General features: G+C 32.8%; 1 protein-coding gene across 20 annotated transcripts in view; it reads left to right on the top strand.

Annotated features, from left to right (window-relative positions):
- Positions 1–21,835, top strand: part of LOC108564037 (protein unc-13 homolog B) — a 259,117-nt gene that overhangs the window by 212,518 nt on the left and 24,764 nt on the right. For 11 of the 20 annotated variants that reach the window (XM_017922917.1, XM_017922918.1, XM_017922913.1 and 8 more), the window contains exons 1-3: positions 6,060–6,393; positions 14,192–18,754; positions 21,484–21,527. In XM_017922917.1, coding sequence (XP_017778406.1) covers positions 14,477–18,754; positions 21,484–21,527 — 4,322 coding nt within the window. In that variant the 5' untranslated portion in view covers positions 6,060–6,393; positions 14,192–14,476. Of the gene's footprint in view, positions 1–6,059; positions 6,394–14,191; positions 18,755–21,483; positions 21,528–21,835 lie in introns of those variants that run through there. The other 9 variants (XM_017922922.1, XM_017922923.1, XM_017922920.1 and 6 more) reach the window with 2 other exon arrangements.

Genomic DNA, 21,835 nt, shown 5'->3' with positions numbered 1-21,835 from the left:
TGTATGTTGCATATATAATAAATAATGTGTTCGTATTTATTTTATCTTACCGTAATGGCATATGGAGTGTAATTTTGGTAATGGATTTTGGTTAGCGGTCTAAAGTAATAATAATACGAGTGATGACCACATATTAACATGTGTATATTTACCTTATTAAAAATTGATATTATTCCTAATGCAGCAATTTCTCGCATAGTCAATCAACCCGTATTTACTATAGTTCGGTTTGAAAATATCCCAAACTGTCTGAAACCAGACGAACCGAAGAATTTAAACTTAAAAATAATATACATTTTGTTCTTTCGTGATAATTATTGAGGATTCATTTTTATTTTGCTTAATTAAAATTGAATTTGTTTGAAAAATTGACCGGACTGATTGAAACCGCACCATCCGAGGTAGAGATATATAATAATTATATTGATATAAAGTTGATATTATTCCAAATACAGCAACTACTCGCATAGTCCGGCTTCAATCAACTCGTATTTACAATAAATCCATTTGAAAACATCCCAAAATGTCTAATTGATGAATTTAAACTTAAAAATAATATAGATTTAGTTTTTTGTACTAATTTTTGGAATTTATTTTTATTTTGCTTAATTCAAATAAAATTTGTTTGACAAATTATATTATATTAAATACGGACTGATTGAAGCTGCACCGTCCGAGGAATTGATATATATATGCATTATTTATATAACAGTTATTGATAATACGTGTTCAAAATTATATATAAATACATTAGCAAACCCGGCGCATCCGCCGATTATTTTACACCAAAACCGAATTACCATATAAACATGTTCCATACATTTTTAAAGCTTCACTCTGAACCTCATAGTGACATAGCTTTGTGCATAATATAAATTTTATAGCAATTTTCCAACAGACAATATCCGCACAAATAATAATTATCAAAGTCCATACTCGATATTCAGCGAATATTCGTAAAAAAAATATATTAATGTTAAAGGTATTAATTTCTATTATGTTTGTGTTTTACAACCGAATCGGATACTCAATGTAAATGTCCCGTGACCTACATTCGATATAATAGTTTGTCGTAAAAAAAACGTCTCATTGCGAGCTGCAATACAAAAAATACGTGGGATTAAATAATACAGTATTTCGTAATTTGTATCCATTGCTGTTACTGCAATTATCTGCGATTGTGGAATTAGATTAGTGAAATAACTTGCACGAAATACATAGTACAGATGCAATTTCATTAATAAATTAGAGAAGTTTAAAATTGTAGTAATAATACAGTTGGTACAATAAAAATATTTTTGATTTATGTTTGAAAAAGTATGTTTTAAGTTCAAATAAAAGAGTACTTGTATTTTAACTATGATATTAATAAAAAAATATCTTCACCTGTATACAAAACTAAGTGTAATTTAATTCAATTCATAAATTAGGAGACTTTTGGCGTCAATATTTTTTCATATATTTATATTATTAAATTATAGTTTATGAAATTTCAAATTTTCTTTTATTTAAATATGAAATATTTTAATTAAATTTAAATAATATAAATTTTTTTTTCCAATTATTAAGTAATATTATATACAGAATATGAGTAACAAAATAACAAAAAGTATAATTTAAACCTATTATTTATGATGAATTTTTATGTTTTTAAAAAACCGAAATACTTGTTGGCTGGGAATGCTTGTAATGAAGACAAACTGTGCTATTATACGGAAACACTCTAGTTATTTCTCAGCTGCATTATGATGGTCATTTCTCCAGAATACTTCTCAACAACAATAACGTATAATAGGTGGCTCAGGAATTGCTCCATTTACATCCTGAAACTGTGTGTTTTCGCTTTATGCGTTTGGGTGCTGATACAGGATTTTCATGAGATTCACTTCCAATTACAGGATATGATTGGGTGGGGGGATGTACTTAAAAACGATCGGCGTAGAATACTTTATTGCAACCACTTTCATTCAGGTCATGGATTATCGTATTACCAAGGGAGAGGAGTTCCCGTCCGCAATAAAAAGTAATGGAATATTCGTATACTTTAATTTCAGTCTGCAAATTTTATTTCCAACCTTTTTCTCATCCCTTATGCAATTTGTAACTTCGTCATCTATGATTATTTGCATGATGCAGTTGTTGTTTGTCTCAACTAAAAACAAACTCGTTTTGAAGATTTATGTGATAAACAACTGTATCTAAATTGATGGTCTGTTTTGAGTTAAATGCAACGGGGGTGATTAATATTTTCGGTTATGAATGGATGTATGTAACATAAATACGATTAATCTTCATGTTCTCAATTGTAAATATTATTGATATGGTAAAGCGTTGTTTTGATATTTGTCAATTAGTTAGATGGAACGATAAAACCTTACTGTTACTGCTATTCGGATTTTAGTTGATGCTCGTTAAATCCGATGACTGTAATTATGTAAGCCGCATGGGTTTCGATTATACAAAAGTGTCACTGTTCATTTCGATTGTTTGGTATGTGCGAAGTAATTTCTTAATGGATTCCTTGACTCTGATTGATGATACATCAAGAAACTACAACTAATTGAATTCAAAATTACAATTCATATAATAGATCAATAAACTGTTGATTAAATTAGTTCATTTAAATTGAGTATAATTCATCCAATTTCAAAACACATTTACGTAATTAATTAATTTTATTTATTTTTATACATATACACAATAGTTTATACAAGTAACTATATATAAGTGTGGAATACTTGAAAAAAATATTTATTTATTTCATCTGAAATAATAAATGAAATATATAAAATAATTTTATAATTTCATTTGCGTAATCATTTTTTTTTGTCTATTGCAATGTTAATAAGAAAAATAAAAATGATTTTGTAATTTTTCACTCACAATTCAAAAAATAAAAGTAAAGTTTTTTAAGCTCTAAAACTTAAAGTTTAAACTATGTTTTAATATAAAAATATCAGTAATGATGATTGTATAAACTTGCTTGGCAGAAGTATTTTAATATTGTAAATAATATTTTATATTTTTTTTTGTAAGTTGGTACATAGATACAAAATTCAAACCCGCTGAACATAATTGTTTTATAATGCGAAAGTTGTATCTTTTTATTCGCTCTGTGTTGCTTATGAGGTATGAATAATAGAAAACAATTTACCGGAGTTAAAATGATCGATTAGGTCTAATATTAGGGATGTAATAATGATTGCATTGCGTGTTTGAAGTTCTTTCCCAAAATGAAAACAATAATATTTCATACATATTTGAATAACACAAATAGAAAAATATTGGCATGTACAAGTAGTGTACATTTCCTATATTAGTAGTAATATTTAGATAAGTTAAGAGCTTTTTTTTTTCTTTACTGACTCTTGATCAAAATAATTTATGGTGTAAATATTCTAAAAGTTGTTACTTAATCCAATGATCTGTATTAAACTAAAATAATATTTCTTATACCTGCATTTTCTGTTTTTTAATATCTTTGATGTTCAACATTTTCTATTACTCGATCGAGTACAAATAATTTCTATAATAATACAATATGGGCGACTAATAAACGAAAGGTTAAGTCGCCCTACACGCGTGCCAGTAGTCACAGGTTCAAATCCTGGTCAAGCCAGGCCTTTTGTAAGCCCTCTCGGTGCTTGCAGCAATAGAGCTATCGTTTATCACAGATGGACAGTAAAATTAATGAGGTTCAGCAGAAGGACCTTCAGCCAAGTCGATGGACAATGACAGTGTTAAGGTTAGCAGCAGATTTAGTTAGCAGCAGTCAAAGGAAATAGTGGAATCCCAGAGCATCAATGTACTACTGAAGTTAACCCACAATACGACAGCCAACCAACAAATACAAATGGTAACTATCCACCGGGAAAGATTACCTATCTAATGTCAACCGCGATCTTAAATTTTCTTAATTTTCACATTAATGAACAGATTGTAAATAAAATTAAACGACATAAAAAAATAATGCCTTATTTTCACTAAAATATGGATGCATTCTAAAACATTATTTATCCAAAAATATGGTTGAGTGTTGTTATCTAACTTCCATGTTACAGCATTTCTTACACGATCATCTTCCTTTTCAGCACCTTAATCATTTTATTTTTAGTTCAGTGCATAACTGAAAAATGGCTCAATCGTACAATTCTCCTTCACGTCACTTCAGACCTCAACATCATATAACAAGATTGTTTTTCAAACGCATTACTTACACTCAAAAGCTCTTATTCATCCGATCCTCCGAAGCATTCTAGAATTTACGGCTGCTGCATAGGTTGTCTTTTTCGCAATATAACAGGCACGTGCTCTGTTTCGGGTCTTTTAGGGCTGCCAAGTTATATCTGGGGGAAAACCCTTCCAGCCGTTACATAAGCAACGCTATCTAGGTTAATTTAGGATGGGTTCATTTAGCGCCTAGGGAGAAGAAGCGTAGGACGCATTTCCTTACTCAGGTTTACAATAATAAAAATGTTTCCTTCTCATAATTCGTTTTCTTTTCTCCCCTCTCTTCTTGATTTAGCCTACGCCATTGGGCACATAATAAAAGCTGCTTTATTTGAAATATAAATGACAGTTGATGTCTAAATGACATATACAACAAATGAAAATTTTTTGAAATACACTAATAATAAATGTTTCAAACAATATTTTCATATATAAAAAGAATAAAGTTGCACAACAACTCTATATTCCATACATCAAACGTGTATCGACAAATGTAGTATTCCCACTTGATTTGGAATTGGAATTTTTACGTGCGAGAGGAAAAACAGATGAAAGAATAAAACTTTAGTATTAGGATATAGAAAATAAATAAAACTTTATTTATTGTATTTGTGAAATTGACTTTAGTTGTATAAGTCATTTTCCGAAGTTTACGAAGGCTGAAATAATATGTAGAAGTAGTAAACTCAATAAGCTTTAGTATGTTATAATAAAATTGATATGACTATACTTCAGTATGTTACACTCAGTCTAGACTTGTATGAGCTCTATATATACTCAGTCAAGGCCAGACGTAGGCACCCTGCTGTAGAGACGTCACGTTGATTAACCCCCATGACAATATTATTTTCCCAATATTAACATGAATATAAATTGCCAAAAATAGCATCTCTAGTGAAGATAATAAGTTTTCTATATAAAGTTTTCAGATGTAATTTTCAAAATAACTTCAATAATAAACTATCTTCTAGTATTAATTTATATTTATTACACAATGTAATAAAATTTAACCAATACTATAAAGGCACTGATACTAATTGGGCACATAATAATTGGTACACCTTATCGAACAATGTGAGTCCTGTCTTTCAATATGTGTTTACCCATATAAAATTCATGTATTTATGATTCGTTCGTTTGTACGTACTTGAATTCACTCTTACGTACGTTTACACTAACGTACTAAAAGTTTATACAAACATACACTATACCATGAATTGCATATAAATTTTTAAGTGCATATTTCAATCAGACTGTGACGTTTTTTTAAAATTTTATTTGAAACGAGTTTTGTATATTGCTTTTCATATCCAACTAACATTAAAAAAGCTGGTCAAAACCTGTCGATGATGAATGGCACTGAAGTGCCATTTTTGAATGCGATTAAATGCAAGCGAGTACCCCTTCAGGAAATTAATATGTCCGGCACAATATCTCGAAATTAATTACATAAATTTTCTGGAAACGTGTTTATTCCGGTGGAATTGGCGCTGCGGTTACTGCCCGTTCGTCCAGCACGCCATGAATTATGCATAGGATGTGTACACACGTACACCAAACTAATAGCTTAATACATTAGTTTCCAGTATATTTGTTTCCCCCCTCATAAAACTACTCTCACAGCAATTTTCCTTCCCGATGCAATCGTACCGCATTAATTAGACCAAATCAACAAGTATACCAATTCCTTATGCAAAATTCACTCGACGAAGATCTAAACCTAGTTACGTGTCGGGGTCTTAGGTCTCCCGGTTCTTTTGTAATGCAGCGAAGCGGTGGCCACAGCCCTCTCACCACTGGCCGTGGAGGGTGAAAACCCTCTACGGATTTCCATGTGAGATCCTTCAACGATTTGGGAACCGTGAAGCTGACTGTCATCGTTTTTAAATAAATATTGATATTAAATATTGATTATTAAATAAATATTGGTATTTATTTAGCGGCGAAGACTCCGTTTCTTTTCTTCTCCTTTTTTTATATCTTTTCTTACTTCTCTTACTATATTTCATTTCATTGCAAGCTCCCAATAACCCAGACAGTTGTCGAGCGCTTGAGTTTGTTTCAGGACTTCAACTTTTATTGTTTGTTACAGATCACTGAGTGAATTCGGAAGAAACTGAAATGCTCTTATTGCACGTTTCTCGCATGAATTCAATGTTATTGGTTGGTATTGTTGACTTCATTTCACAATTTCTCATTTACCATTGTAATAAGTCTTCCTTTATACTTTATACCAGCGTTTCAGAAACTTTTTTATGCGAGACCCCCTTTTGCACTGAATAAATTGAAGTGACCCCCCGAGGAATGGGTATGTGTTGAACAACATCACGGATTGATCTGCCATCAATTTTTCTGTGACCCCCCAAATATTTTTTGCGACCGCCACTTTGAGAATCACTGCTTAACACAACAATATCTAATTAATATTTATGAAATCAATTATTTGATTTATTTCTTATAAACTAAATAAACAATATTTAATAATTCCAAAAAAAAAATAATTTAATAATGCATTTGTTTGCATTTTAAAGTTGGATACATTTAAATATGTGATTGTTTGTAGTTTCAAAGTCTATAAATGAATATACAAATCGCTAGACTTAGCTTCCGACTATAATTAAGATACTTTACTATAGGTAAATGAGCAACATAACAGAATTCACAGTGTATGACCTAACTATGTTGTAGCAGCCATTTACATTGATTAATAGTCTGCTAATTCCTGTTTGTGTCTGCAGATCACGTAACCAGGCGCTTCAAATTGAAATGTATGATCCATTATTACTGTGTCACAGTTTATAGTTAACATAAATCTTTAATTATTTTTTGTTAGGCAATATGTAAAAATAATTATTTTTCTAGTTTTATCCTTATATTCATTCTATGTTAAAAATTTAGTTTTATATTTAATATAACTTAATTTGTTATTTGTTACATGACAAGTATTAAAAAGATTCGAAGAGGATAGAAAGTTTTTGATTCGAAATTTCTATTGTTAAAACTATAGATATAACTAGAGATCGACTGTTGCCCCTTGTTTTTGGAAACAAGCCAATTAAAACTACGTAATTACACTTGTTAGAAAGTTGAAAGTCGTTTTATGAAAGTTTGTTGATATCGATCTTAATCTCAAGGGATTACCACTTCCAACCACAAACGTAAAAACTTTTTTTGTGTCAAAATAAATTAGTAAATATCTTTGAATTCGTCAATATTTATGTAAATACATGCAAAGCGAGACAAAAGCAAATCAAATATTGAATAATACTTTGTATGAATAACAAAATGAAATGCAAATGTGTATTGATTACACAGAGATGCAGCAGTTCTCGACGGAAAAAGTTTTATATGTCTGGCGCCGTGTTAGAATGAAATGGATTCGTTCGCCATTATGACCTACCATTTCTTTCCTATATCTCTTTATATTATTGTTTTATTTTATATTTTGAAAAACTACTTGGGTCCAACGTACAGCTCCCAAGATGCCTCTAAACAAAATCATGTTTCTGGTTATGGCCAATTGCCAGATTGTAGTTTGTAGAGTTCACTGGCTTCTTTATGCACACTACGAAGGAGTCATACATCCGAATGAGGAAAAAATGTATTCGTCATTGTACGTTTCGGTTGCACTGAGATCGCAGCTTCATATCTTAGCTTCTGTAATATTTCGTTATTTAAAACGGTATTTTCCGGTATGTTCATCGTCTGGTTAACAGTTTGTTGCAAGGTAATCATTTATTATTACCAAATAATTATATAGTTATTGCTAGCATACAAATACAATATTTATATATTACCGTTTGCCCCACGTTGGGCGCCAAATTTGTTAACTATTCTTAATTTAACTATTTTACACATTGTATTTGATAAATAATAATATCCGGAATATTCATCATCTGGTAAACATTTAACTGATATTTTTGCCCAAAACAAGTTTTATATTTGTTTTCATATACACCTACCACTAAAAAACTAGTCGAAAACATATGTCGATGATAAATAGCACTGAAGCAATATCATATATTTTGATAGCTTACATACAAATATTTATATAATATTGTTTGCCCCACGTTGGGCGCCAATTTTTTAACTGATTTTTATATAAACAGTTTATAATGTATGTATTTCCATACTGCGGTTAATATATAACTGAAAGTTAATAATTCTTTACAACAATATTTTATATAGCATCATCATTCAAATATTGTTAGTTAATTTATAATGCATTTTACAAACATGCTGTGGTTAAAATTTGATACAAAGTAATAATTTGTAACTTAATTTTTAACATAGTTTGGTGCCAAATCCATTAACTAATTTCTATAGCTTAGCTATAAATATTTTCTGCAGTAAATTCATTCTCTGGTTTAGAAAAATATAATCTGAATGTTTAGTTATATGTAATATAACTGTTCGGAATAAATTTTGTTAATAAAAATATAAAGAATTTTACTAATATTGTCTGGAATATTCATCTTCTCATTAACACTAATAAATATTTTACCCCCTTATTGGGCAGCAATTTAAAAATTATATTTGTTAATAAGATATTAATTCCTCAACAAACTATTCTCAATAAATTCAAGTTTTTTCTAGAAATGTTTACAGAAAATATATATTTGTTTGTTGAGTTAATTTTGAAGCATATTACTTTTGCTGTTTCTTGAGAGAAATATTTTGTGTTTTGCTGACAGACACATGATTTGTTAGGAGCTGGGCTAAATTATAACGGTCGACGGGCGTTTAGACCTAGTTCTTCAGTATTTTGGGCTCAATACTACTAGTCACATCCACTCAATGGACTTATGTTTTATTTACGACTTCCGTGTCAACTACATTCTATTATATATCAACGTTAACACACAAAACTTCATTTTTTAAAACAATGTTAATTCACGTTGATTCCCTATAGTATTTTTCTACTGATAATATTGTCTATTGTCTAAATATATACAATTTAATTTCATTAATATTTTACAAATTTCATTATAATATACATATACACAGAACTTCAATAACGTTTGATGTGTATAATAAGGTAGATATATTAATAAATTAATGAAATTTAATTTTTAATAGATTTTATCCAATTTGGCCATTGTTCAATCTATTATAATACTCATTAATCCCAACCTTAACGTAACGTATGGTGCAGGTTTTTAACTAAAAAAATAACTTAATACCTTCAAACTTGAATATAATACGCAATTTAGAGCGAGAAATTCTGATACAATTAAGATTCGCGTATAATACGCAATCACAAGTTTTAATATTTGATGCTAAACTACATAAAATAATTATTAAGTAACTTAACTTAAACTTTTAGTAAAATGAAACGTGAATGTCATGTACTTATGCGACTATAATATGCACATCTTATCTTAAATTAGTACAAATTGTGAGTATTAGTCATTCTGTAAATCGAATATCTTCAGTATAGCAACTAAATATATATTTTTTTCTTGCTATGCTTATGTGAATAAATCACTTGACAGGGAGAACGTTAATGGTAACACTGGAAATGACGAATAAACAATCGACGTTTAAATAACGATTTGATGAATGCGTTTAGTGGCAGGAAATTTCGATTCGAAATTTGTTACCGCGTATGCGGAAAATCAAATGAATGCATTCGGCAAATTGGAAGGCCAGCAAACGTGTTGTTTAATGGAAGACTTTTTGCTGCAATTTCGGTCCGCACGCAAATTAGTACAGTAAAACGGTTTTAAAACAATAGTGCCCCGATCTATTTGTATTGCGGTCATAATCGGAATTGAAATCAGTACCATTACTATACACTGTAAATTCCGAAACAAGTACAAAAAATGGCACAAATATAAAACAGTCATATGTTTTATGAGGTTATTTCTATTGTGTATTCATATACATATTTATATTTTTTTTTTTAATTAAATATATTCAATGATTTTATTCACGTATACATACATCAATGTATTTAGAAAACGTATTATATTAATTAGTTGAATTCTGCTAAAATTATCCTTTTACTACAAGTTTTAGAATAAAATTAGCTATGGTAAGCGTTTAGTTAACGTATTTAAATCGAATATGCTAAAAATGTGTACGGCATCATATTGAAAAATACATCTAAACTTTTATTAACCGAAATTTAAATTTATTAGTCTATGAACTTATTGCATTTATGTAATATATAATGTTATTTATATTCTGAGCGTTTTGTCTCATATATCGAGCTTCTTATTGAGATCAGCCTTATGAAAATGGTTCCAAACTGTTTTTTGGCTAATCTTCAGTTCCTGGGCAATGGAATAAGTGCTCGCATGATGGTCCAACTCGATGATTTCCATGATTATATCAACATTTTCGACGATTGACCTACCAGAAATGTCTCATCTTCAACGTCCATATTATCAGAACGGAATCGTTGCAACCAACGCTTTGCTATTGCACTCGATACTGTATTGGGTTCATAAACAACAAAATGTGTTTTGGCCGTCTGCTCCTCTTTTCCCCTTCATCGTAGGTACTGAAGAATGTATCGAATTTTCTCTAACACACAAAACTGTCATAGAACTTTTTTAAAATGTTATGTCGCAGTAGATAATGACAAGATGCAACGTATACATCGTGAGATATGGCTTACAAAAGACATCTTACGAAAAAGGCACAAAACTTTTTATTTCATTCAATTTAATAAATTTTTAATGTACATTTTTGCAGCATAATATCTAATTATCTTGGAATTATAATTGTAAATTTAATTTATTTAAAAATTCTGAATAATATATGCTTTATTCATGCATTTATAATAATCTTGAATAACCTAGATTCAGAAAAGATTTTATTAAATAATGGTACACTTAAATATAAAATGTTATAAAAATAACAAAAAGTATGGTTTTAATTTAATTATATTTTATTTATATAAAATATAACTTTGGTAGTGTTTAAATATTTTATTTCCTATCCAGACATTCCTGGAATATATACTCTTTGAAGTCCTAATAAAGGTATCCTCTGGTTGTGACATCTTACCCATCATTGAGATAATGTTAGTTTTCAATTTCAGTTCATGAAACAACTAATATATCAAAATAAAATTCTAGAATTGTAATAAAATGACATTTTTTTATAGTTATTATACAATAATTTAAAGTTGTTTATTATATTATTTTTCTGATCTTAAATTAGGAGTAAAATCGATTTAGAGTTGTGGTAAGTCTTGTGTAATAATATATAATATAAATTCTTATAATAAATCTCCATGAATTGATGTCATAAATGTGTAATTTCTAATGTAAAAAGATGCATGGAAGTCCGAAAAATGCTTCCTATTATTATAGTAATCTAATATAATAATTCATGTAGAAACTTGTTGCTCTAAGCTTAACCAAAGTCTTCGTAGTTCAATACTAGCACAAGTTTCAGAAATACAACTCTGAAATAATAAAATTGATCCTTCCGTAAGCCTTATGCGATTTACTTCGAAAGGTATCGATCAAATACTCAAAGCTAGAATAACAGGAATATATAGTACTGAAAGATGAGCATCCATAGTAAAAAGGACAATACCCCATATTTGGTTATACTTCCCATAAACCCCAATTTGAACTTAATACGGCACTCAAGCATCTTATTCCTACTCTTTAGACATAATATCTTTTCCACAGAAGGCGGAAAAGAGTGCGTTAGTAAGAGTTTTTGCGCGTGTTCATAACGTAGCTGTGAAAAATGTGTAGGTAATTTGTTTTTAATGGAAGGAGCATAATGTAACTAATATTTTATTCAAAAGCGACAAGCTAGGATCGATTTTGCTTATAGGAAATTTATGGGTGTTTTCATTAATAGCCTCGTATTTTGGCCGAGGGTTTTCTTTCGGACGTAAATTACAATTACAAATTTATTTATTTATTGCGGCTCAGCTAATGGGATTTTCTTTTGCTTTCGGGCAGATTGCTAGATTGACATTTTCTTTCTCGTTCGGTTCTTTCCCTCTGCGGATTCTTTACATAATTCAGCGTAAATGTGTATATGGTATCAAGGTATCGATCGACTTGGGAATCGTCGTGTACCGGAAATAGAACACGGGGGTGGCCTCTTAAAGTCGAGGGGGTCGGTTGGTAATTGCCTGAAACGCACACAAAAACACACACACATGCCGCAACGTCTTCAAAGTCTAATGACATTATGTATATATATATATATGAAAAAGCAGTAAAACTCCAACCAACAAACTTTGTAATAACAAACTTAGGAATTTTGAACTTATCTTACAGATGAGCTTTTTTGTTTAGAAAATAACTTGTAATTTTTTTTTTGACACTAAGGAACTTCTTTATGAATTAAAATACATTGCGATAAAGTTTTTAAAAACATTTAATTTACAGTTCATATTATGTCATATATGTTATACTAAAATTGCATAGTATTTTACATTCTTATCTACTATTGTTACTATTTAACTTTTGTTCCAAATAATTAACTTTAACTTATGTAATTTTAGGTTCCGTTTGTTAGAATTTCTACATTTTACTATAATACGATAATACCAAGTATAACTAAGATGACATAACTTTATTGCTTACTAAATTCTAAATCTAAAATCTAAATACTAAATCTAAGCAAAATTTTGTTTATTCTATGAAGTATTACCAATGGTTACATATAAAGTTTTTAAATTTAGTTTCTTACCTAACTTCAAATTACTTACTTTTGTTTTTACAATTTAATTTTGCGAGAAATAGCGTGAACTTAGTTCATCACAAAGGCAGACCTTTATCAAATATAGACATTGGTTTCTAGGTCCAAGTACTTCAAAGCGACTTTTGGTTAGGTTAGTCTCAACAACTGAAGCTTTGTCAGCAGACGCATTGTCACATAAGAGCATTCCTGAACTCGACTTTCATTGTGGGTTTTCAACAGTCACCAAACAAGTTTAGGAACAATTTTCAAAGTCCTATTCTGTATAAGCCCTTTCTCCCTCCCTACTTTATAATACTTAATTAATTAAATTCTTTTTATTTTGATGTTGTTAATTAAATTTAATTTCAAATACCGTATTCAGTAATTACAGTTAAAAAATGGTAAAATTCAATAAACGAAACAGTTTCCTTTTTATATTTTCACTCGTATTTTACTTGGCGTAAAATAATTTTCTGTTTCATTTCAGTTTTTCTCTCTACACTTTTCCCGTTTACAAGCCCGTAATTATTATCCACTTTTATCTCTCTACCATTTCCGAGTTTCGCTTGGATTTCATGCAGTCTTTTTTTATCGTGACTGCGAATATGCAAGCAGCCGATTCCAATTTTATCCTCCTTTTTCTTCTTTTTTTTATAATGGAAAACGCGAACGCGTCATGTTTGTAATGTGATTAATGGAATTACGGTGGGAAAATGTTTTGCAGGCGTCGAACGAGCCTTCGTCCTTAAAGGTTTTTGTTTCGCACGAGAAAGAGCATATCGTAAAGTTCCGTATGATTTATGGCACCTGTGAGATTGGAGCCGAAACTCCTGCCGAGGTCAGTCGCACTTCCGAGGAAATCAATACTTCCAACCTCTTCTTCATCTTCTTCCCTTTTCTTATACCTCCTGACTTGCGATCATTCCATTTTTATCGTTGAATATTTGAATGGTAATGCCGACATTGTCCTTTTCCTTTTTCATTCTTCTTTCGCCTTCGACCATAAAAAACTTTGCATCACAATGACAATAGTGAAATAAAATTGTTTCTATATATATTAACTAGTTGTACAAATTGTTGTCATTACTTTAGCGCTAATTTAGTTTGAACCAGGTATGAAAGGGGTGTTTTAATCTTGATTATTCTTGATTAAGCAAATTACATGTGTTAAGAGTATGTTGATTATATTCGTGTTATTTTGCTCATTCTCCTTCGTGCAGATATAAAATGGGAACGAATTTAATGAGGATCTGCAAGGCAAGGAAAATGGCAATAGCTTGTGTTGTTTCTTTTGCAGATCGAGTGAGGACTTTCAAGGATTAAAAAACAGAAAATAAAGAGAAACGTGACTGAGAGTGGACTTGAGTAACATTTTCGTCGCTGTGAAATGAATTTAATAATAAAGTGTCCGTGCTAGTGTTTAATTTAAGAAAATGAGGACCCGCGCTAATATGCAGGGTGATGGTAGGGAGAGGGCGATATTCCCAACGAGCTCGAGGCATTCGCTGAATACCACCTAGATTAAATGTCCAGTGCAACGAATTTTCCATATTATTTTCGATTATAACATATCAGATCTGAAATGGAGGATCAGAGGAATATGATGGAAGGCGCCAGCATGTCGGCTGTGATGCCACAGAACTACGATCCAAACGTGGACTATATTATTAGTGACTACATGGAGAGACTTGGAACGCGGTTGAATATTTTGGAGACCGAGTTGAAGTATGCCTGGCGCGCCTTGGATCTATTGTCGCAGGAGTACATCAAGATGTGGGAGAGACTGGAAAAGTTGGAGAGTCTTCTCTACGAGCAGCAGAGCGTGATTGCGCAGTTGTTGGATTTTTACACATCTGGAGGCAGCAGGGAGGAGAGAAGCACTCTATTAGATGGAAGGATGGGGGAGTTGGAGGTCATAAGAGAGATACTGGGAAATGGCACCGTCGAGGATGGTCTGGAAGAGGGCGTGGATGTAACTGGTCCTATGCAGATTAAGGAGATTGACTTGGAGATGGACGAGATGAATGCACCGGACGAGGCGTTTTACAGGAGCCTCAATCAAGCTTATCGTGAGGATTTGGTTGGACCCGAGGCAAAGCAATCGCAGCTAGGCATGATATGGGAAGAGGAACAGGAGGAGGCGGATGACAAAAATGAATTAAGGCAGATCGAGGACAATAGAGATGTTTACAGCGCGATGGATTACAAGGATTACCGCGGTAATTCGCCTTGCGTTAGCGAACAAGACATAGCCCAATTATCGAGGATCGGCTCAATAGATCACGTGACCATTGAGAAGCTGAACGAGTTGGACAGGCTGAGCACTAAACTCCAGCAGGATTCAATTAACATTAAACAGCTTCAGAGAAAACTGTTAGAGTCTCCCCATGGCAGCGGCGACAAAGAAATAACGGAGACGGAGGAAAAGACCGAGGAGAAGGATAATTGGAGCTTCACTGGCAATGTGAGAGATCAAGAGGAAATGATGCTGATGGCAAAAACCGATATATCAGTGTATTCTAACAGACCGAGCTCGAGACTATCAGTGACGGAAAGTGATAACGAAGTTGCGGAAACATTAGCGTCGGGAATGAGGACGCCGACGTCTCCGAGGCGTCGCCAATTGGAGGTCGCTTCCTGCAATGCACCTTATACTACAGTCACTGGAAGATTGGCATACAGCGCTGCAGTCCACAATGCTGAAGCTGCCGAAGCTGCCTCCCATAATCCTTTCATCTCAAAAAATCCTTTCTACGCTGGCAGCTATAATGAAATGATGGCGATGCCTTATGAAACAGTCCATGCTTCCACTCCATCAATATTTAATGTAAAATCCGAACGTGCCCAGTCTCCAGCACTGTCAGTCAGCAGCGTACGCACAAGACAGGATGGTTACGTTGAAGATTCTAAAGGATCTCCGAGTCCACCACCACCTGCTCCAGAAGATGTCTGTGAGACGTTCTTGATGCCCATAAGTACAGTAGTGCCCGGTCCACACGCAGGTCCTAGTCCAGTCTTCCTCGGCACTGAAATGCCCAAGTCAATTACTAGCCAAGATCACATAAGCCCTAAGAAAACATCCCCAAAACGCAGCAAGACCTCAATTAACACAGCAAAATCGGATTCTGGTTTATCGTCAATGAGCGGTTGGTCAAGCATGGAAAAATCTCCTGGATCGCCGGCGAATAAACCACAAACACTAAATTACCTCTCAGATAAAATCCGAGTCCCTTCCCCAAATCCCATTCAATTTACTACATTTGCCGATACCGCGCCGATACAAGTCCCAGTCTGCAGCTCCATCCTTCCAGGTGGTCATCATTTGTCTGCTTTCACTACAGTTAAATCACCGTGCAGCATGGAAGCTGGAATCCAGGGATATGGAAATTTCGTTCCAGCTCCGGCACCGGCATCCGACATCAACGTCAGCCCACGTATGAAGAACAAACATCCGAAGACGGAGTACATGAGCCGCAATGAGCAGCCTGCAATCTACTCGGTGGCAGGAAGCAATCGGCAGGAGACTTACACTTCGGTATACACCAGCAGCAGTGCAGATTACATGAATCCCATCAAATATCCCGACTTAGTCGAGCCTTACGAAAACAACGAAGACGCGCATGCAATTCGCAAGAAGTCCCTGAGCAGATCGTACTCCACGAGCAATGGAACTGAGCCTCCACCTACATTACAGAATCACGACGGTTATAAAACAGCCATGCAACGCACAATGTTCCCAACTGGCAACATTACAGATGCCTTATCCTATTATCCCACATCAAGTCGCTACGAACCTGCCGTATTTCAACTACCAAACGCCGACTATAATGATCCTGCCAACTGGCTGAACTGCCCAGGTGGCGAACCCCAATATCCAATTGACAGCGCAAGCACATCGAGTTCTATTCGTTCCATGGAAACTGCGGAAAGCGGATTTTCTCCTTACCTTGATCAACGAAGACAGCGACAAGAGAAGCCTTATCTGGAACTCGACCTACGAAATCGCAACGTGCCAGAATACATAGTCCAACAAGAGCAAAGCAAGTACTACGATTCAGTGATAGTATCGCAGTCAGGATACTTATCAATATCATCAAATATAAACGATCCTCAACCAAGCCAATCCCAGCTACAGCATAAACCTAGCAAGAAATTTAAACGTGGCAACACCCTTAAATCAGCAATGAATTCCGTTTCCCATTGGCTCCCTGATTTGCATCTATCCAAACGTCACAGATCATATTCCTTGCCAGGAAACAGTAAATTAGAAGAACCTGAACCACATAAATCCCCATTAAGCAAATCCCTTTTCCATCGAAAGAAAAAGAAGATAGTTTCTACGGTGTCTGGTATACTACAAAAAGCGAAACGGAAAAATTATCACAGCGCACAGTCGCTATCAGATCCTGAACAATCAGAGAATGAATGGAGCATTAACCGTGCCGGTTCAATGGTTTCAGAAGATGAAAGAAGTGAAGATAGCTATAGTGTATTCTCGGAATGTCCTATCGAATTTGAGAGAGTAGTAGCCGTACCAAGGCCGAAAGAATTAACACCATCGCCTCCACAATTTGAGCAGGTCAAAATGTTATCGCCGATGCCACTACCAACAGAACCAACAACTCCAAAAACGGATCAAGATACTGATGTGTCCGATCATTTGGGAGGTGATGAAGAAGTGTCAGGGAAAAGTACTGGTAGCGGTTCCAGTAGTATTTTTGTAACAGTTGGAGAAATTAAGAAAACTTCAGATAAGAGCGAGGATTCAGCTTGCAGTGATAAAAGTTTTCCGCCGGTAACTTTGGGAGGAGCTTCAATGGAATTTGCAGTTTCAAGAGCTTTGGGTAAATACCGACAACGGCAGACATCTTCTTCGATTACTGATGATTTGGAGGATAATAGTCAAGGAGAGGAGAAAAGTATTGAAGAAGTGGTGGAAATAAAGGAACCAGAACCTATGAAAAAGGTTGTTCTGAGTGAACAAGTATCAACTGAAAGTACAAACAGTCATGAAAATGTTAAGAACGAAGTGGAGGGTAGTCCAGCTTCCAGCTTTCGGATGCACTACGGAAGGATGTCCAGGCATCAACAAAGTTTGGAGATTCCAGGTATGATGGATGAAGATAATAGAAGCACGCACTCTTGGAGAAGTACTTCAAGAGTATCATCAAGACGACAAAGTACCGAAGATAGTATAGACAGCGAAGACGAGTGGTACTGTTACGAGTTGAAGAAATTGGAGGAATTAGAACGTCAAACAGCACTCGAGACAGAAATGGGAGCTCCGTTGCAAGAAGAAGAGGAGAACGAGCTTATGGAACCAGACGAAGAAGTAAAGGAAAAAATGTCTTTTGTTTTAAGAGAGTTGCGGATGTCAGCGAAAGTAGTTGAAAGCGTTTTGGATGAACGCGACAACGAGATACATGTTTTAGCTTCAGCTAAAGCCCGCGGTGTTGATATGTTCGAAGAAGTTTCGGAACCAGAAGAACAACCAGAATACAAAAGCGAAGAAGAGGTTGAAGTAGAGGACGAAGACGCTTCTTCTGGGGCAACATCAGGACCAGACAGTCCACATCACAGTATAAGCGAATTTGAAGAAGCTGAAACCGCAATTGCCGATGAGTTTGCACGTTGTAAACTTACTGAACCTAGATTCGAAAAGCCAGAAATCATTCCCAGCGAAGTACCCAAAATTAAAATCGATGTGCCTGTCAGCGTCAGTAAAGAAGAACCCAAGGAAGATGGCAAAGATTCAGGACCACTAGGAAGTAAATGGAAATTGCTTAAAGCTTTAAAGGAGAGGAAAGCAGAGGAGAAAGAGAAGATAACAACGGCGGAGACAACTACTGAAAAAGAAAAGGTTGGTATGCTAGGAATGATGCAAAAGTTTTACGAGATTCACGTGAAAACTTAAAAAATGTAGCTTACACAGGGTTTCTATAAAAAAAAAGCTAATATATGTGCTACAACGAAAGTTAATCAAAAAATGTAATAGCTTCGAATAACGAAAATGAAAGATGTAACGCTTCGATAGAATGAAAAAAAAAATGAAAAGGAAACTTAATGTAGCAACGTAATGTGTTTAAAACTATGAATGTTCAACATCCTAAAGAAAAGCGTATACCACTACGTATATTGTATGATATTTTTTTGCGTCCTTTTGGACCTCTTTGAATACTTCTATTTTTTACATACATAGTACAATAATTAATGGAATGCTAATACAATGAAAACATGTCAATTTTATAGGAACAATATATTGTATACACTTCCTACGCTTTCAAAAGCATTAACGACTCATTTATCGTTCACTAAACTCTTCGTATCATCCTCTCGTCCGGTATAATAATTAACGGATGTTTTAAAATCTCTATCAGGGTTTGTCGATTTTTATCCGTTTTTGATTTATTCGAACAAAATAACCGGTTAAAATCGATTTTCATATACGATAATCTAAATTCGTTTCTTGTATAAACCCTAATTTCTAGCATATTCAACGCATACTCTCAACTTCTCCATATCATATCATATAATTGTGAATTTACTAAGTATATAACATACAGCATATTATATCATCATGTTTCATATCACTCCTAAAATGAACATATTATATAATATAAAGATATATGTGTAGGATGAACTGCACCAATCATCGTAGATGATAGTTAGGAAATTTTATAGGAATGCAACGCAAAGAAGCCAACTGCAATTAGAAACAAATCGAGCGCGAATTTGTAGGATTTTTGTTTTCTGTAGCGCGTCCACCCTTCATTTTATTATTAATATTTTTACATAAAAAGCTCATCTAAATACACTCTGGTATGTAAAGATGTCGTTATTATTCACCCTGCTATAACAGTCTACTTGTTGTGCTTATTTAGTTCAAAAATTGGCGCCAAGTGGCCTCATTGTTCTTTGTAATGAGTCAGTTAACACGAGAGTGCCATTTTTTTAAACTTCCTCCACTGACCTCATTTTGCTTTAATATTTTGAGTGTTTACACCTAGAGTGTTTTAACTTATATGCAAATGATACAAAAATCATATTTCTAAATCAAATTTATTTCTTTAAAATCATTTGTTTATATTTGATATATGAATATTCGTTTACTTATTTTAGTTCTCAAAGAAATATGATATTCTATTGTATATCACCAGAGACAATATCTAAATACCAAAGATGTAACTAACCTTTCAAGTAAAGTATTCGTGGATTAGACATGCATTTTAGTGCAAGCTTTAAATCACCCTTAGCATTTAGATTATATACAAAGTCAACGTGGAATACATATGCATAAACTATAATGAAAATAAATCAATGATTATATAATTACAATATTTTTTTCATTATAAACTGAAATTTATCATTACTTTAATTTACATGATTATAGAATATTACAATTATTTAATCAATATAATTTTAAATTATTCAAAAGTAATAATACGGTATTATATGCTTATTAAAAAAATCTCGAATATAATGGGCACTTGTGTAATTTACCCTGAAAATTTCTAATAAAAACAAAATTATTATATAATAGACATAGCTTATCAATAATTATTTTTCAACAAATATTTTTTTAATGAAGAGAAACATCAACAATCAACTTATAAAATACGCACCTATTTTATAAATTGTGCGCATTATACTCGAGATTTTACAGAATTGCATTATATATTATTACAATTTATGAATTAATTATTTTTTTCTTATTTACATTTTATTTATAATATATGATTTCTGCACAATACGAAAAATAAATAAGTATAATAAAATGAAGGGCTAAAAGTCAAACGTAAATATTAAGAATGAATAGAGTATTGATAAAATTACATTTAAACTATGTTAACTTTCTATCGAACAACATGAATTCTATTTCGCTTCAGTCTTGCGAACAAATGAAAAACAAAAGAGAGGTTAACGCGTTTGCACAATGTGAAAAATTGTAATTGGCTTTGTTGTTTGGAAAGTGTTTGAGCAGCAAAGTGGAATCGCTTTCACGAGCAGATTAACAAATTTTGTCCATAATTTGGTTGACAAAAGTTTCCAATCGGGTTATTTGTATATTTAGCGAAGTTCCTGGTATGATGGCGTTTTAATATAAACAGCGATTCCATTTTATGCCAGCACCACTACACCACGAGACCATCGGAATTTGTAGCAAGTGTACTTGGCATACTAATTTCACACTAGTCTGTATTGATGTACTTAGCAGTATTGTATACTAATTGTGTACGCTTATACAAGGGTTTTTAGATGAAGAAGCTTTTTTGGAACAGATTTAAATAAATGACAAAAATGAAATGAATGGTTATATACAAATCTATATATTATACAATACCAATTGAAACAAATTTTGTGCTGAGATAATAACTAATTGTGACGCTATTTCACCCGATGAAACAATACTGTTATTCTTACTATGATGTTATTATTATTACTATTATTGTTATTGTTTAGTGATATTTTTTTGTTGGTGTGATGAATTGTAATATATTTTGTAATTGTTTATTGTTGATTGTGTCATTGTTGTTCAATAAATTGTTTTGATTGTCTATTTTTCATTTTGCTTTTTGTTTTTTTTTTTAGAATGGAACCGGCCTGGGTGGAGACTCTGCAGGCAGAGGAAATGGGTGAGTACATTAATATATCTATTAGTATTTGTTAAAATCCGAATTGAACAATTCGGATTTTAACCAATATTTATTATAACATTTAATTAATTTATTATAAAAATCATAAAATTATATAAGTCATTATTAACAACAAATAAGATCTGTTGTGTAAGATCGCAACGTATTTTTAAATCTTATGATCTCAGACTTCACATATATCGATTACCGTATTTTTTATGTATAATGCCCATTGATTTACAAAATATTACGACTTAACGAGTGACGTTTCGTATAACGAGTGACGATATCGAGTTTTGGAATCTTAT

The sequence above is a fragment of the Nicrophorus vespilloides genome, unplaced genomic scaffold, assembly GCF_001412225.1.
Source record: "Nicrophorus vespilloides isolate i.1.1-1 unplaced genomic scaffold, Nicve_v1.0, whole genome shotgun sequence".
In the NCBI taxonomy this organism is placed as follows: domain Eukaryota; kingdom Metazoa; phylum Arthropoda; class Insecta; order Coleoptera; family Silphidae; genus Nicrophorus; species Nicrophorus vespilloides.
Note: the sequence above shows the minus strand (reverse complement) of the source record. Positions and strands in the feature narration are given on the sequence as shown.